An 18,186-nucleotide genomic window follows, 5' to 3' on the forward strand; every position below is an offset into this window, starting at 1 on the left:
AATAATACTCTATTCCCTTGGCTTTCATGACAACTCACCCTCCTGGTTTTCCTCCTACATCTCTTCCCATTCCTCAGCTTCCTTTGTGAGCTTCTCCCTTCTACCTCGTACTTCCTCTATAATCCAACCAAAGGCAGATAGAATATGACTGGGAAATTATTATGGAAGGGTTACAAATTCTGTTGCATATAATCCTGCAAGCCTAAAAGATGCTTCTCTACCCACTATGAATCAATATCAAATGAATAAACATAGCCTTCTGCTGAAGTAACCCACTGTGGTAGGCTAAATAGCCAAAGATGTCCATGTCCTAATCCCCAAAACCTGTGAATATTTTACCTTACATGGCAAAAGAGACTTTGCAGAAGAAAAAAGACTTTGATGATGTGATTAAGTTAAAGATTTCAGTGATTTAAGTTAAAGTTAGGGAAATTATCCTGGTGGCCTCTACATAATCACAAGGGTCCCTATAAGTGAAAGAAGGAGGCAGGAGAGTCAGAGAAGGAGATGAAAAGACAGAAGTAGAAGTTGAAGTGGAGATTGCTGGCTTTGAAGATGGAACGGAACCATGAGCCAAGGAATGCAGATATCCTCTAGAAGCTGGAAAAGACAAGGAACGGATTCTCCCGGAAAGCTTCCAAAAGGAACAAAGCCCTGCCAACACGTTGATTTTAGCCCCGTAACACCTATTTGGACTTCTGACATCTAGAGCTGTAAGACAATAAATCTGTGTTGTTTTAAGCCATTGAGTTTGTGGTAATTTGTAACAGCAATAGGAAACTAATACACCCACTTTAAAAGGAAAAAAAATAGAGGAACAAACTGAATCCTAAGGAAAAGGTGGCGACCCAAAGAAACCTCTTAGGACTTTCTATCATGACAAGAAAAAACTCAAGGAACCTCTTCTCCAGAGTAAGTCTAGAGAGACCACCTGGTGGTTTTTCTTCTATCTTGCCTTAAGGGCTGTTTGTCTGGATGGGCTTGGTACTCTCCCACTCCCACCCTCCAAAAGATACCTGGAACTAGGCTGCTTATTCCCTTCCCTTCCTTTCATCCCAGATGAGGATTTCTCTAGGAAGATGTTAGCTCACCTATAGACTACCTCTTTCCCAGCATGAGGGTGGAGGCCAGGAAAGAGCCACTGCCATATAGGAAGTTCCCACTGATTGGCAGTTGAGAGCTGGGTGTGGGGATGCTGGACTCTGAATGGGATCCTTCTTTACAGGAAATGGCCCCCTCATCAGGTGTCCCATTGAATGCAGCCAACTACTAAGGTCAGAAAACATCATGGACAAGACTTCAATTGAGGAACCCTGGAGATTCACAATCCTAAATTCCCTTTATTCTTTGCTGTATTCTCTGCTGTATTCTCATCTATTTTCAAAGATGGTCCTTTGAAAACAAAGAACAAAAATATATAAGTCACTCACACCATCCACAAAAATAAATCCTAGCTGTATCAAAGATGTAATCAAACACATGGAAACCCCTGTACAAGAAAACACAGAGGAATGTTTATGACCTTGGCATATGGAAGACCTTATTAAACAAAACACAAAAATCAAAAGCCAAAAACCAAAAGATAAATCTGACCTTGAAATTTAAAACTTCTACTCAGTAAAAGATACCATAAAGTTAAAAGGCAAGAGATTGACTGAGAGAAAATATTTGCAATATATATAAAACAAAGGACTAATATTTTTCTTTATTTATCCTGGATAAGAAAAAGACAAACAATACAGAAAAACAGGTAAAGGATATGAGCAGGCACATCACAGAAAAAATACAAATTGCCAATAAACATATGAATGGATGTTCAACTTCCCTCTTAATCAGAGTACTACAAATAAGCAATGAGATTCTATTTTCTACCTATCATATTGGCAAAATTTAAAGATTGATAATATTCAGTGTTGGGAAGAGTAAAAAGAATTGAGACCTCTTACACCCTGCTGGGGGGAGCATAGACTAGTACAGCCACGTTGAAGGGGCATTTGGTAATACCTACTAAGATTACAAATGCATATAGTTTACGATACCACTCTTAGGTATATGCCCTAGAGTAGGTGTTCAGATGTTCTCAAAAGGTGGTCCACAGATACCTGGAAGCTCCCAAGATCCTTTCAGGCGGTCTATGAGATTCAAAACTATTTTCATAAAAGTATTAAGATGTATTTGCCTTTTTTACTGTGTTGACATTTGCACTGATGGTGCAAAAGCAAAGGTGGGAGAAAAAGAAAAAGCAAAGGTAGGTAAAAGGCAGTGGCACCAAACTGTACTAGTAGTCACCGTATTTTTTCACCACTGCACACTTAAGAATGTCCTTGATGAAGCAGTAAAAATTATTAAATCTCCATTGCTGAGTACATGGCTTTCTAATATTTTACCATGGCTATTCGGACTTGGGTGCTTGGCAGGCATTTTCTCAAAATGGACAAAGTGAGCCTGTCGCTTCAAGAAAAACAACTGACAATATCCAGTGCTGATAAAATTTGAGCTTTCAAGCAAAAATTAGAATTTTGGAAAACTTGCACCTCCACCATAGGTTTGGCAGCTTTCCAATACTTAAAGACTTCTAATGAGAGCAGTGGTGATATGAATGAATGTGATTTTTTGACACTGTGTCAACACTGGAAAGACCTGCATAACTCAGTGAAACCAACATTTTCTAAATTGCCAGTGCAGGGCTTCCCTGGTGGTGCAGTGGTTAAGAATCCGCCTGCCAATGCAGTGGACAAGGGTTGGAGCCCTGGTCGGGAAGATCCCACATGCCACGGAGCAACTAAGCCTGTGCACCACAACTACTGAGCCTGTGCTCTAGAGCCCATGAGCCACAACTACTGAGCCTGCGCTCTAGAGCCCATGAGCCACAACTACTGAGCTCTAGAGCCCATGCTCCGCAACAAGGGAAGCCACCACAATGAGAAGCCCGCACACCACAATGAAGAGTAGCCCCCGCTCGCAGCAACCAGAGAAAGCCCGCGCACAGCAATGAAGACCCAACGCAGCCAAAAATAAATACATAAATAAATTAATTAATTTTTAAAAAAAAACTCTTCAGCAAAAATAAATAAATAAATAAATAAATAAATAAATTGCCAGTGCATGATGTTATAAAATCATGCACCCGATAAAAGATCTATTAAAGTACAGGGTAGACTAATGGATTTTAATGCAACAAAATACGAAAAGTTGACTGATATGGTTTCAAAATCCACATTAAAGTAATCTTTAAAAAAGTAATCTTTAAGAAACTACCACTTGTTGAGGATTGATGTAGTATTAAAGAATATCCACAACTATCTGAAAAGGCTATTAAAATGCTGCTTGTTTTTCTAATTACATCTGTGTGATATACTTCAACCAAAACATCATATCATAATAGATCAAATACAGAAGCAGATATGAGAATCCAGATGTTTCATATTAACCCTATTAAAGAGACTTGCAAAAAATGTAGCACAATTTTACTGTTCTAATTGTTTTTTTGCTTTGGCAAAGTTATTTTTCATCTAAAAATATTTATGCTAACATGTAATGGGCTTATTGCTGTTATTTTTAATGAAAATTTTTAAATTCTCACTATTAATTTCTAATACATGGAATAGTGATAGATATAAACCCACATAAATTCTCTTAGGAGTGTAAAGGGGTCCTGACATCAAAAAGTTTGAGAACCACTTCCCGAGAGAAACTCTGACAAAAAAGTCATGTCTGGAATGTTCATAGCAGGACTGCTTGTAAAAGCAAAAAAATTGGGAAAATCTAGTAGTCTATCGATAAGGAATGGTTAAATAAACCATTTAGTAGGCATTCTATGGCATATTATGCCAAATTTTTTTAAAGTGAAGTAAATCTTGATGTAGTGAAATTAAAATGTTTCCAAAACATTTAATGAAAAATTTTCAGGATATGTACAGTATGGTATACTTTTTGTAGAAATAAAGACACGACACATTTTCTTAAAGAAAAAAAAAAAGCTGGAAGGCTACCAGGATACATACCAAACTGTTGACCTTTGGGAAGGGGAAGAGGACTAGGATTGTGGGTTATGGCCAACGTGTACTTTAGCACTATCCTTGTATAATGTTTTGAGGGTTTTTCCCCCCCCAAGGAAAATGTACTAGTGTAATTAAAAATAACTGGGGAAAAGGAGTAAAGCAACGAGGTCAGGTCCATTGACACTGAGAAAGAAAGGGCACTGGCTCTGAATCCAGGCTGAGAGGGCCAATGTATTTGCTGCAGTCCTTCTGGAGCTGATGAGTCTAGGAAGAAGCGACGAGGGGTGAAATCAGGCGACGGAGGGAATGGATGGCTCAAACGGTGGTGACCGCCTGGATGGTGGAACTTTCTGAGTCAGGCACCTCCTGCTCCCTTCCTGGGATTAATTCAAAGGCTTTCACCGCCACACAGCCCAGCCTCTCCCGCTTCCGGCGTCACAAACCTCTTCCTGTTGCCAGCAAATTCTTGCCCCATTCCAGGTCCCCGACCCCCACTCCCCGAACCGCATCAGAGGAAGAGCTCCGGGCTGGCGGTGGTGGAAGGAGCCCTGCAGGCTAAGGCATGGCCCCGCTAAGTGCTAGACAAGGAGACTACAGCCAGAGTCGCGGCGGCACACCCGGAGACACTCTAAGACGCCGAAGCGTGACAGGACCTGGGGTGATGGGGTGGGGGTGGGGGATTAGAGGGTAGCTAGGTTGCGGGGTGCAGGCAGTTACCAAACAAGCCGAAGGAGCTCCGAGGCAACCCCGCTGACTCTTCCAAGTGCCGTGACGAAGGCTTTCCTTTTGAAAGCAGCGCCACAGGGTCCCCATTGGTCTTCCATTCCAGCCAACCAGCAGGTCTCCCTATGGCCCACCCCCTCGATTAAGAAGCCAATCAGAGGAGAATATGTGCTTCCCGTTGCGTAAGACCAACTACAAGTTTGCTCATTTCTGACTGACGTGTGCATAGCCAACCAGAAGAGCCGAGGCCTGGTAAGTCGGCTTCCTATATCAGTCGCCGTCTCGATCTACGTCACTGTCCTTGTCCCGTCCCTACCTGTAATCAAAGGTTTGGATCTGGGAGAAATAACCGAAAAGGAGATCCAAGCTGGAGGAATCGTGGCCCAAGAGGCAAAGTGATATCTCCCCGAGTTTCCAAGGAGGTTGGCCCTGAGGTCAGATGAGCCTGTGGTTGAGCTGTCAGTGCTGCTCTGGGATTGGCCTCAACGAGTGCCAACCTGAGAAAAGTATTGGTCATGAGAGCGCCTCAGATATGTTGCTTTGCCACTAGGCTAGTTGTTTCATTTTCCCCCAAATTTAGGTGGGAAGAAGGCTAGGAACATCCTGGGCCTTTAATTGAGATTATTGGTTTTTCTATAGCGAGGAGTGTAGGGATAATTAGCAGTAATAAATACTGCTTCTAGAACAACTAAAATGAAATGTGTGGAGAAATTTTTGAAAACCTGATAGTGGTATCATTACAACTAAATATGCCAGAAAATGCAAATTAAAACTAAGAAATACCACTTCCACCAACTAGTTTGGATAATTATGAATTGTTTAATATTTTTCCACGTTTGGCAAAAAAACTATTTGTAGGGAAACAGGAATTTCTCCACTTTTGGGAAGAAACAGAAATTCTCATTTGCTGTAAGTGGGAATCTAAACGGCACTTTTTAAGAAAGTAGCTTAGTAGTACCTATCAAAATCTAAAATGCACACATCCTTTGACCCAGGAATTCCTTCTCTCAAAATCTATCCTACAGAAACACGTAAAACACACGAGCAAGGTTATATGCAGCGTTACTTATAATAGTGGATGATTGGAGACAAATTTCCACCAATAAGTGAATCATTAAATGATGATACAACTACACTATGAAATGTTACTTAAAAAATGAGGTAAATTTCCATGTACTAATGTGAGAGGAAGTCCACACTATATTACAAAGTGATAAAGTTGCAAAATAATACATAAAATATCCCATTTTGTTTTCAAAAAACTATATACAAGGGTGTGGGTATTCGATGATTGTATATGTGTGTATGAATATACGTATATATTCATATACATATATTTGTGCATAGAAAAAAGTCTAGGAAGACACATACCAAATTAAGTTATTCTTGAGGAATGGGAATAGGGTTAGGGAATAAGGAGAAATCTCACTTTCTACATATTTATGTTTTGTTTCAATTTTGTCAACTAGCATTAATTACTTTTGAACTTTATCACAATAAAACATTTTAACAAAATAGGCACTTTTATAATCAGATCAAGTTATAATTTATAATATTGTAATTTTTTGTAATCAGATAAGTTATCATTTTGTAATCAGATCAGGTTATAGTTTATATATTTTAAATCAGATCAAGTTATAATCAGATCAAGTTATAATTTATATATTTTGTAATCAGATCAAGTTATAATTTATATATTTTAAATAAGAATAATTACATATAGTTATGAGGTGACTATTTCATTTAAAAATTTCGGCTAGGGACTTCCCTGGTGGTCCAGTGGTTAAGACTCTGCCCTTCTACTGCAGGGGGCGCAGGTTCGATCCCTGGTTGGGGAACTAAGATCCTGCATGCTGCGGTGCCAAAAAATATTTTTTTTAATTTTTAAAAAAATAATAAATAAAAATTTCGGCTAGAAGACCTATGATAAAATTAGGGCAGCTGTAAATCAAATCACCACTGAGATTCAATGGGGGTACTCATGATTTGACACAACAGGATATAGGCAAACAAAATCTAATGAGGATAAGTGAAGAGTCATTCATTGCTGGGAGAGAAAACTAACTGCACTACAGCAAACTCCATCACACAGGGAAACTGTGCTTTCACCTTTTTGGTGGCATCACCTCCAGGGTTTCTCAATTCCTTGGCAAGGGTTGGAAATCATAAGCATTAGAGATTTAAGATACCTCAGATATCATTTAGTCAAATCCCCTCACTTTAAAGCTGAGAAAACAGGCCCAGAGTGGTGAAGCAATTTGCCTAAGGTGCTATAGCCAGCTAATAGCATAGCCAGCTCCAGAACCCAGGTTTCTATTCCAGGCCTATTACTCTTTCTACTACTTTTCAGATTTTCCTGAGTCTTTATTCTGATGACATATTAGGGAATATTTTTTAAGTCTTATGAATATTAGACATCCCTATATTTAAATTTTAGAAAATGCATAACAAAATAAAAAAGTATATCCCTCTACTAGCACAGATGATCAAAAGCTGACTGTATCTGGATGAAAGAAATTATTGGTATAATAAATAACATTTTCTTGAAAAGTAATGCATTAATTTCTGTGAATCTAACTGTATTTTACTGTTCACTTAAGAACTACTGTTTTATCCAATTTCTGATTGTTCTTCAATTGGCAGTACCTCTTAATCCTTTACCTTCAGTTTCTCTATATTAAGTAGTTGTTGATCTATATACAAACACTTAAAACCACCATAGGAAGCACCTATTTAAAGAAACCCTGTTATGATTTAAAGAAACCTTGTCATGATTTAAAGAATCCTTTATTCTGTATAATGTGAATAATTACCCCCATTTTGTATGTTTTGTAAGGAATGACTTTTCTGTTCTCAATAGCAGAGACAGACAGATAGAGAGATAGACAGACAGACAGGAGGGAGAGAGAAAATAAAAGTAAATTAGGGAATAATTTTTTTTTGTACAAGGCAAAAAAACAGATAAGAAGAATGAGGGGTGGTGGGTGATCGGGAAGGGAGTGGCAGAGAACCACAAGCTAAATTAGTCACAAAGTGTTTACATTTTAAAAGTAAACTTGAACACTGCGAAGTATAAATGGACTAACAACCACCTAAACTTCAGGCTATAATTAAAGTGGTGTCCAGTTTTAGACTCTATGACTTAGGGACATATGAGGACCTTGGAGAGATTTCAGAATAATAAAGATAAAAGGGTTAAAAATGAGTGAAGTGAGAAAAACTTAGAACTGTTATTGTGTCTAAGAAGAGAAGACCAGAGGTGACTCAACAGTCCTCAAGGATGGGAAGAAATATCCATTTCAGTGAGCAGCTGGTTTGCATTTCCAAAGCAAAAAAGTAATTTTACTTAAATTATTACAGCATGTATTTGAAGATGGAAGTGTCTTAAATAGGACACCTCATCCAACAAAAACTCCAGAGAAGCCTGAATGCTGTCCACCTCTCCCACCCTTTACTAGCTCAACTCATCTCAAAGAATGGTTCAAAGGGTGGATAAGGCATCTGTGGAATGTGAGGATTTAGACTTCTTTTGGTTGTATCTACTATGTTCAAAAATTTTTGTTAGCCTCTGTCCCCCAGGTCCCAGTGAAAGGTTGAGCTGCTTTCTGTGCTATGGATAAAGGGGATTAATTAGTAGTAAATACCTAGATGTATGCATAAACTTGAATTCCTTATAAAAGTATGCTTCTCCTTCTCAGTGTTGATGGGCTTATATTTGGGGTTCTTTCAGAACCCAGTTACATTTGACTCCAAAGAGGGAATTTACCTGATATTTAAAAAGTTTGGACAACTAACTAGATGTGTCTGGACCTCTTATTTTGTCTCTAGCATTTTTTTGTCTTGTTTAGATATCTCCTGAACTAAAGTATAAGAAGTATAAGGTCTTTGAAGAAAGAGAATGTAATCATTTTATTTTACCTCAAGCACCCCGCCCCATCACAGCCCAGCTTAATATTTTGTTTTACAGCTGCTTTTTCTAGTTATTCTCTATTCATTCTCCAACACTGCTGCCTGTGAAGGTTGCATTTCTCTTATTACTCTTCCTTTCTCTTATCTCACAGAAACAGCTAGTCTTCCCTGTCCCCTCAGATATCTTTAGTCATCTAATTCCTGAACTACCAAAACCTCTTAACTTCTTCAGTTCAGCCCCCACTCTTCTACTTGGACCCAAATACCATTGTTAAGTCATCTTAATTCATAATGTTTTGACCACATCACTTTCTATACCTTCTTTCCACGCTCAACTACATGATTAAAACTACCTTTGACTCCCCAAATGCCAAGATTCCTACCTAACCTCTCATCCCAAACCTTTCCCAAAACCCACTTTGTGTATGAAGCCATTTCAGAACCCACTGGTCAAGTGAAAATATCCATCCATCAAAAATTCTCAGAGTTCACTCACCTTTCTGCCTCCATCAAATCTATGTGAAAGAAAAACATCTCAATTGAGGTAAAAAGCCTATGAAAGAAATAGTGTTTGTAAGGGGTGTGAGGGTGTGTCGGAGGATGAGCGTATGTACAAACGTCTTTATGTACACAGATAGCATATACATACACACACACAATAAATATATTTTGCCCAAATTAGCACACACCCACAAGCTTAAAAACCAAATCTGCTAAATCTGACCCAAACCACAGTTACTGAGACCTATGGCTACTTCCTGCAAGCAGATGCATTACCCCTGTGACAAAGTCAATTGCGTGTTGCAAGGAAGATAGGTAAATACTGCTACAGGCAGCTAGGATTCTGCTTTTTTTTAAATTTAAATGTAAAAATTACTTATCACTTCAGGACATTGACCATGTTGTATAATTTCTGCACAATACCCAGAATATCCTAGAAACTAAAAAGTACTAAATTTACAACTTAAGCAGGAAAACAGAGGCTTACTTCACAGTGGTTTAATATGAACAGAGTTGAATATGACATTGTCTGACAGAAGAATGAACATTTTGCTGAATAAAAGCCCCGAGTCAGGATATATACACAGCAGAAATGGGGCCTCAGGCTCTCAGCACTTGTGCACAATGAAAGGAGGAATCTTTTTTTAAAAAAAGTCAATAACAGAGGATACAAATGAAAAAGGCAGCAACAACACCAACACTGGGAAGGTGGGAAAGGGAGCAGAGCCTCACTCTAGGGGCTGCTCAGCCCCTGGCACAGGCCCGGCAGCTGAAGAGCTGATCTGTGTCAGGGAACTTCAACATTTAGATGGACTCCAAACCCCATATCAAAATCCAATCCTAATCTCTCCGATCAGGGTCTTGTCAGAATCAGTAATCCTTTCCCTCAAGACCCTATATAAAGAATTCCAGTCCTTCCATGATAGGGTGACTAAGCAAAGAGCCCCCACTTTTGACCTGACACCAGAGTTAACCTGCTCCCATCCCACCACTTGGGACAGATATCGGGCCCCAGCAAACAAACCACTACATCCCAGACAGAAGCCCAGGAAAGTCGCCAGCCTCAAGAAGCTGCCTCAGACTCCAAGTTTTAGGAAATCTATACCCAGCTGCTAAACCTAGCTCAGCTTCCGGGGAGAATGCTGGGGTTCCATGGGAAACAAGTGCAGGCAGTTCAATAACCCTGTGACCAAGCTGGGGAGGGCAGCGACAACTCTTGCCCCTAAGCCCCATCAATAGCTCAAAGTGCTTAGGAGAAGTCAGAGACTGTGTGGTTTGTTCATGTGTTTTCTGTCTTGTGGCAGCACTAAATGGGATGGGGGAAAGGGAGAATGGAAGGAAGAGAGTGGTGATGCCCTTCCCTACCACCGGGAGGTACCTAGAAAATGATCCACTCCCACCCTTCAGGGAGTTACCTGGCAGTGGTGAGTTTCCCCTAGCCCTCAAGCCTCCAAATCTGCAAAGCTAACCCATAAAAGTAGCAAGGGCTTGGGGAGGGAAAACTGCTGGCCCAGCCCATTCTGACTCACCTGCTGGTAAGCGAGAACAGGCAGCCAGAGCGGGGAGCCACAAAGGAAAGGGGCTAGGCAACAGGAGCTCCCCAACTGCCCTATGGCTTTCTTCTGACTCTGAAGCAGCCATGATGATGGGCCCAGAAAACCCACACACCTTGCTCCACACAACAGACTGCTTAGACTCTAGAATTACTGCCATGAAAAGCAACAAGGGAGACAGAAAGTACAACAAAAGAAACTCTTGAGAAAACTAGGAACGGGCCTAGAGAAAACGAGAGCTTTTCAGTCTCTGCCACCTTCCCCACAAGGAAAAAAGTTCATGCAGGTAGGAAAGGCAGGGTCTTTCCCTGCTCAGTATTCCTGGTTAAACCTAAGAGTAAGAAAAATCCCCTGGACTTGCAGCATCAGTATGTACCCAAGTGCCCCACCAGCACAAGACCCGCCCCCCGCAAGGTTAGCCTTCTGGCATGGGTAAATGCCCAAGAAATTGCCTTCCAGTCCAATCCCCCCACCCACCCCCCAACCCCAAGCAAAGGGCATCTGCCTGTGGTTTCCCACCTCTCCTCAGAGGAGAGGATCCTAGCAGAGTGCCCATGGTATAGTCAGGTACCAAGGAACACAATGCCAGACAGTCTATCGGGCCAGGGGATGGAGAGCCAACTTCAGATCAAAGAGAGAGAGAGAGGCTTAGTGTAAAAACCAATGTCACTTCAGCAGGAAAGTAGAGGGCAAGTGGTGAGAGGGACTCCTACTGGCGCACCTTCCCAGGGACGTAGTTCCTGTCAATTGCCTCCTCCTGCAGGAACATGTGTAGGCAGCGTTCGTTCTGAGCCAGTGGGTGCCCAGCAATTCTATAAAGAGACCAAGATGGTTATCAGTATTATCTGGGATAAGAGAGAATTCGCAGAGGGATAGGGCTGTGGATGTGGACAGGGGAAGAAGGGCAAAGTCAGCCCTGAAGTTCAAGCAAGTAGAGGACAGCAGCAGGGTACCACTTCAACCCTAATATTGCAGAAGGGAAGGGGACAGAGGCGTAAGGTGGGGGAAATCCCTAGACACATCCAACATGCAGTGCTTTCTCAGGCCCTGAGGCACAGGATCAGAATTCTGCTCAAAGGAATGGAGTTTTACTGTCCAGTGAGCCCAGCACACAATCGGCACCACATCATATTACCCATTACAAAAGAGGAAAGAGACGAAACATATAGAAAGACCAAAATGGCAAAAGTAGCAAAAGGAATCCCCAGGAACTTGGCTTACTTGTTAATAAACTGTTCGAGGCCCTGCCTCCTTTCTTCAATAAAGGACTCCTCAAAGATCCCTTCGTCTCCTCGAAAAGGGAGCTGCCGCTTCAAGGCTTTCCCAGGCAGTGGTGGTACTACAATCTGTAGGCAGACGCAAAATATCAGTCACACGGGAGAGGACAGAGACGGAATAAGGTGGTAAAGCACTGTACACTTCATTTCCTATTAGGCATAGGGTCCATCCTATGCCATAGTTCAGCAACTTGCAAGAACTGAGGTCATAAGAACAGTCAGGGGGTGGCTCAGGTCAAAAATTAATCCAGCTCTGTTTCTGTGGGAGGACAGGTTTACCATCTCAAAAGAAAGGAAGTAAACTTCAAATATTCTTCACTTTCTTTGACAGTCCACTACCATCCAAAAATTTAGCTACACTTTCCATTTTTAGCACCTAAAGGAATTAAGTTGTATGACTTTTCTAGCCACTAAGTCAACTAATAGTTTTTCTTTACAATTTCTCCTGAACTTACCACTTTCAAGTTTCAAAGGGTATCACCCAGATCCAATATATTGGGATTTGGTAGACAGAGTGTGTTCACCCTCTCTGTTGCCTTCAAGATTTTATAAACCTATGCAGATCTCCTCTCTCAAGGATGCCACACAGGAAACAGGGCCATACCTTACTATCTCGCTCCAGCTCATTTTTTAGCCACTCGAAGTCACTGTAGCGCCGTCGTACACAGGACTCCTTCAGCTTGAAGATAGGTAGGTTTGTCTACAGGAAAGAAAGAATGTGAGAGAAGAGAGATGGTAAGAAATGTCAGCCTGTGATGGCCACCTATCACAACCACTTGGACAGGTCTTAAGAAAGAAACAGCTCCTATGGACCATGTTCCTAGAACCCTTTCAAAGCACCACCGGGTGAATACCAATTCTTACCACATCCAGCCTTGTCACAGGTGGTGATTAGAAGTCCCTTGCTGCTTAGAATTTATCCTATGAATAGACTTGAAGCTGTACATAAATATGTATGTACAAGGGTTTTCACTGAATTTTCTCATTTGTAATAATAATATATGTCATCAACAGATAACTGGTTAAATAAATTATGATACACTTGTACAGTGGAATACAACTATGAAAAGAATGCGAAAGATATATATGTCCCAGTATGGAAAGATATTAAGCATTAAAATCAAGGCACACAACAGTATATACAGCCTGCCTCTATTTGTTTTTAAAAGGGATAGATATGTATACGTGTATATATTTATATTTATGAATTAAATATTTATGAAAAGATACTGATAACAATGATTGACTTTGGAGAATAAGACTAGACAACTGGAGTGGGTAGGTCACATTTTTCATTGTGCAAATTTGAATTTATCATATGCATGCATTACATTTTCAGTTGAAAAGTGAATTTAAGTTCCCTGGAAAGAACAAGAGATAAGCACCTCCAAAGTATGCTTTCCTCTGCTTTTCCTGTCCAAATCCTCTCCATTCTACAAGCCCAGCTCAAGTCCCACTTCATCCAGGAAATCTGTCCTGACAACACCAGCTTAATTTATTGGTCTCCCTCTCCTCTGAACTCCTATGACACACAGACTTTGGTACTGCCTGACACACCACTGTTTTAAGCATTATGTTAGTCTTGCTACCTAACTAAATTATAATTTCATTGAAATCAGGAGCCATGACTACTGCTGCATCTCCCTAAATGTAGATTATGCAAGTTACTCAGTAAATACTCAATTGATTAATAGTGGCCCTATGTATCTGTTTACCCTCTCCTTATCCAGAAAGTGCAGCAGAAATAGCACTTACATTAAGTTGGCTTACCATAGCTTGCTCCCTGATATAAATCGGCTTATTCCCACATCTTAATCACTGAGAATTTTCCCAAGGCTCCAATGGCAACAGGAACCTCCAACAAACAAAAAGCCCTGATCCTCACTCCTATCTACAAGTTCTAAGTAGAAATGGCCAAACAAATGTATTAATACTGACTATATTTCCCACCAGTCAATTCAAATCAGTAGATGGAAAAAAAAGGAGCTAGTTTCTCTCCTTTCTCCACAGCTAACTCAGAGCAGGTAAAGAGCATTGGAGCTATGCTAGAGGTTCACACATTCCTCACTATGTCATGCTTTGTAGTCCTCAAGTCTGAAAACTGTCTTTTCAGGATCTAGCTCTAGGTATAGGGCATCAAAAGCCAAATAACTGCCCAACTTACATTAGTTACAACTCTACTCAGGATCAAGGTCCCAGGAATGTCAATGGGTTGAAGTGGAGTGGGATATACGTAAAGTAATATCTTATTACCGAAACTATTTTTTAGAAGAATAAATAAGAAAATGGAAACAGCGGTTTCTTCAGAAAGGGGAACCTCTGGAAGGCAGAGGGAGAGAGGGAGACTTCATCTTTACAGTACAGTTGACACTTGAACAACACGGGTTTGAACCGCATGGGTCCACTTATACACAGATTTTTTTCAATAACTATAGTATATCATTTTTGTACCTTTTGAATTTTGTACCATGTGCATGTATTACCTATTCACAATCAGCCATTATAGAGAACATTCTCAGAATCCTGCACAAAATATATATGTGTATCAAATCATCACATTCTACACCTCAAACCTACACAAAGTTATCTGTCAATTATATCTCAATAAAACTGGGAGTAAAAATAATCATTCAAGAAAAAAAGCCCTTCAGTATCATGAGATTCCAGGTTTCCACCAGAGTTCAAGACAAATACTGTGATCCCCAAACAGTAGAACCTTAACCAGTAGGCCTTTACAGAAGCCAACAGAAGAATCTAAGAAAAGAAAAAAAGTGCTGAGTAGATTCTTCCAAGACACAGCGAAACCACCCACTGCCATTTTGTGAACTTCCTCCTTCGACTTACAAAAATGCTATTCTTTCCCCACCCCCACAGGATGGTGACAGTAACGGCCTTTCATCTCAGCACCTAGCCATCTAAGGAAGGGGATACTATGTACTAGGATACTCTCTCAGCTCCAACCTACAAATTATATGAGGGAGAGACGATTGTGTAGTACAGCATATAGAGTCCTTTGGCTCTGATCAACACAAAATCAAGGGAAAGGGGAGAAAGAAGCAAAGTTCAAGTCCACAGGACAACTGACATTTGAAAAGTTCCATACATATCTTGTTAAGCCACCAGAATACCTCTCCAGACTCCTTATTTCTTGGGGTGGGTATTCCTTCCCTGAGCTATTATACAAAGAAACAAGTCAGTGCCATCTGCTTCTACCATACACAATGCTTAACTCCCAAAGCCCATTCTCCTGAGTCTCATGCTCCCTATAATGCCTACCGTGATCAGTCACTTAAATTAGCAATTTCAAACCAAATGATTTCACCAATTTTCCCCAAAACAGAGTTCAACAAAAATATTAAAAGCCTATATAGCCATATAAATTAACATAAATACAAATTAACTCAAACCCACAGAAGTAGGAACTGCCATCAACCCTCTCATCAATCACTATACAATTAGTAATTGTGGAAAAGACTGATGAAAATCTTAGTGGGTAAAAAAAAATCTTGCACACTAAAGTTTTGCAACTAAGCATAGCCGAAGAGACTAAAGTGTAGTGGAAAGAGTATGGTGGGCTTTGGAGTCAGACGGACCTGGGTTCAAATCTCAACCCTGCCACTTATTAGCTATGTGTACTTGGGCAAATTACTTAAACTGCATTCCTCCTCAGTTTTCTATCTGTAAAATGGTGTTTTGTAAGGACTTAGAAACTAAAACCTAGTTCAGTGCCTGGCACACAGTAGGCACTAGATGAACAGTTCCTGTTTTATTAGAATGCCTGAAGTAGAGAACAATTCCATTCATAATCCCTACAGCTCTTGGGTAATACATCAAGACAATGTCTCCAAGACCCCACAGCAGAGAGTTCTTACACTGAACAAGTTATGCCCAGGATTCCTCAGGTAATTAAGTTCTCTGCCATTAACAGTTCCCAGCTTTTATCATATTTTGAGGGCTCTAACGTCCATTCTTCCCCAAAGAGATGATTTCAAACAGTTCTTATATAGACAAGTTTTTCTCATTTTTTTCTATTCGCGTTTCTTTCTTCAGTTTGGACTTTGCCAAACTTGGAATTTGGAGATCATCGCTTCTTAATTAGGTTTCAAAGCCCAGGTGGGAGAGAGCACACTCTCTCATTCAATTCATTCATTCAAAAATAAAAGCACATACACTCTTTTAGGTCTTCAAATGCTGTTTGAGCAGCATGCTGTCCATAGAGAATATTCTGGCCCTCTAGTCTGAGAAGAAAACATAAGGAAAATTAGAAAATGGCTCTCAAACTTTTTTGCCTGTAACCACTTCAATGGGGCCAAAGACACTGCAAACCATGTACTCTGCACATTCCATCCTTGCATCGTGGACTAAGAACTAGAGAATAAAGTCCTCTGTAGTGCACACTGGAAGAAACCACTCCTGGGGCAGTCCTGAAATGTCATATATTAAAGTTAACTACAGACTAGGAACTAATATAATGAATCCAAAAGGTTAATCTAGGGCAGAAAGGGCAAATGGCCATTCATATACAGAAATGCCAAATGAGAGCCAGTAAATATTGAAATAAATATTCTGGATACTTCAAATCTAAAGGGTCAGCCCAGGATGAGGGCAGCGACTGACAATGCGCCAATCCGAGTGCAAGGTCAGGTTTTCCAGTGAGCATGCAGTACCTGAGAAAACTTAAGCATTAAACACTTCTCTCCTTCAGATGTTAATTCTACACAAGTCTGGGAAGCACTCAGTCTCAAGGAGACTCCCCTTCTTATTTCTGCTCCACCAAGCCCACTGTCCTGTCTCCCGTTCCTGGAATCTCTCTTCCCTTTAATCTAGGCTTTGCTCAACTCCATCATCCACGGAGACCTCATTAAGAAGAAGCTCCTCTGGGCCTTCCTGTCCCCCTTCTTCAGACTGACTTCCCACAACCTAGTTTAGTTATGGGACCCCGCAGCATATCGCCTTGGCTCTCCATCCCCCGGCCCTCTTCCACTCCTCCTTCCCTCCTTCTGTCGCTACAGTCCTGATTCCTATTTCCTGTAATTCCTCACTCTAATCCTCTCCATCCTTCCCCACCGTCTCCAGCCATGCTTCACTTCTTGCTCATGGGTACTTGTTTTCCCTCACGCCGGTCCAATGTCCCCCCTCAGGAGTTTTCTGTATCCTCGGGCCACAACCGAGTGGGCAGACCTCTCTGCAAACCTATTAAGCCCCTAACCCCCAAATGACCCCTCCAGCGTCTTCTCCACCGTTGGCCGTCCCTATGGCAGCCTCACCCCCCGCCCACCCCCGCCCTCCCCGCCCAGCCGCCCGGTCCTCCCTGCCCAGCCGCCCGGTCCTCCCTCAGCTGTCTCCCTCACCCCGTGACTCACCCGCATGCGAACCTCATAGGTGGTGAAGCGCGCGCGGCCCACGCCCACCGTCTGTGGGTTAAAGATGTCGATCTCCAGGAAGTTACTTGGCGGCCCGTAAGCGTCAGTCAGGTCCTGCGGCTTCGAGTTAAGGCGCCGAGTGTCAGCTACTGCCGTGTCCGACATCTTTCCGAAGGAGAGACCGGGACCGGGGAAGGGGGGATGGGGACAGAGGCCGAAGGCAGGAGCGCGCACGGCCCCTCCCGCTTGCAAAATAACCAGCCAACCCACAGAGTACGGCGCCGCGCACGCGCGCCCACGCACGCACGCACGCACGCACGCACGCGCACGCCGCCGCGACCCGGGGCCCGGCACCCTGAATAGCGGCGAAGCGGACGGCTGGAAGTCCTGTACCGAGGAGGCGTCATTCAGACTTCCGGGCAGTGTTTGTGGCCGCCCCGGAACCTGCGTCTTCAAAACGCACCCCCAGTATCCTAGGAAGCACTACAGGGGAGATCCGCCAATCGCTGCTCCTCAAGCCAAGAAATTGTCTTATACTGTGCATCAATCAGCAGTGGGCACTGCCCCGCGAGCTAGGATCGTACAGTGATAGGCTGAAGCCCCGTGACCTGAATTAGTCCTGGTTTTGCGCGAAAATAGAAGGGTGGTTTCCCGATGGTGGGGTTTCAACAATGGTACTAAGAACCTAAAACGCAGCCCGGCCACTTGTGCCACTAATAGTTTCAATTCATTTCACACACAATTGAGCACTCAGTGAGCGCTACTTATGGTGCCAGGAAAGCAGCGAGGATGGGGTATACAAAGATGATTTCTCATTCTCACTTTTCAGGAAAATTTGGGCATATCTTCATCCTCCACT

General features: G+C 41.9%; 1 protein-coding gene across 3 annotated transcripts in view; it reads right to left on the reverse strand.

Annotated features, from left to right (window-relative positions):
• The window catches only part of SNX12 (sorting nexin 12), a 54,673-nt gene extending 37,047 nt beyond the window's left edge, over positions 1-17,626 (reverse strand). The window contains exons 1-4 of one of the 3 annotated variants that reach the window (XM_082446069.1): positions 17,328-17,626; positions 12,569-12,664; positions 11,909-12,033; positions 11,409-11,499 (exon numbers count right to left, since the gene is read on the reverse strand). In XM_082446069.1, coding sequence (XP_082302195.1) covers positions 11,409-11,499; positions 11,909-12,033; positions 12,569-12,664; positions 17,328-17,492 — 477 coding nt within the window. In that variant the 5' untranslated portion in view covers positions 17,493-17,626. Of the gene's footprint in view, positions 1-9,617; positions 11,500-11,908; positions 12,034-12,568; positions 12,665-17,327 lie in introns of those variants that run through there. The other 2 variants (XM_082446068.1, XM_082446067.1) reach the window with 2 other exon arrangements.
• Positions 17,627-18,186: the final 560 nt, after the last annotated feature.

Source organism: Balaenoptera physalus, assembly GCF_965194825.1.
Source record: "Balaenoptera physalus genome assembly, chromosome: X".
NCBI lineage: Eukaryota > Metazoa > Chordata > Mammalia > Artiodactyla > Balaenopteridae > Balaenoptera > Balaenoptera physalus.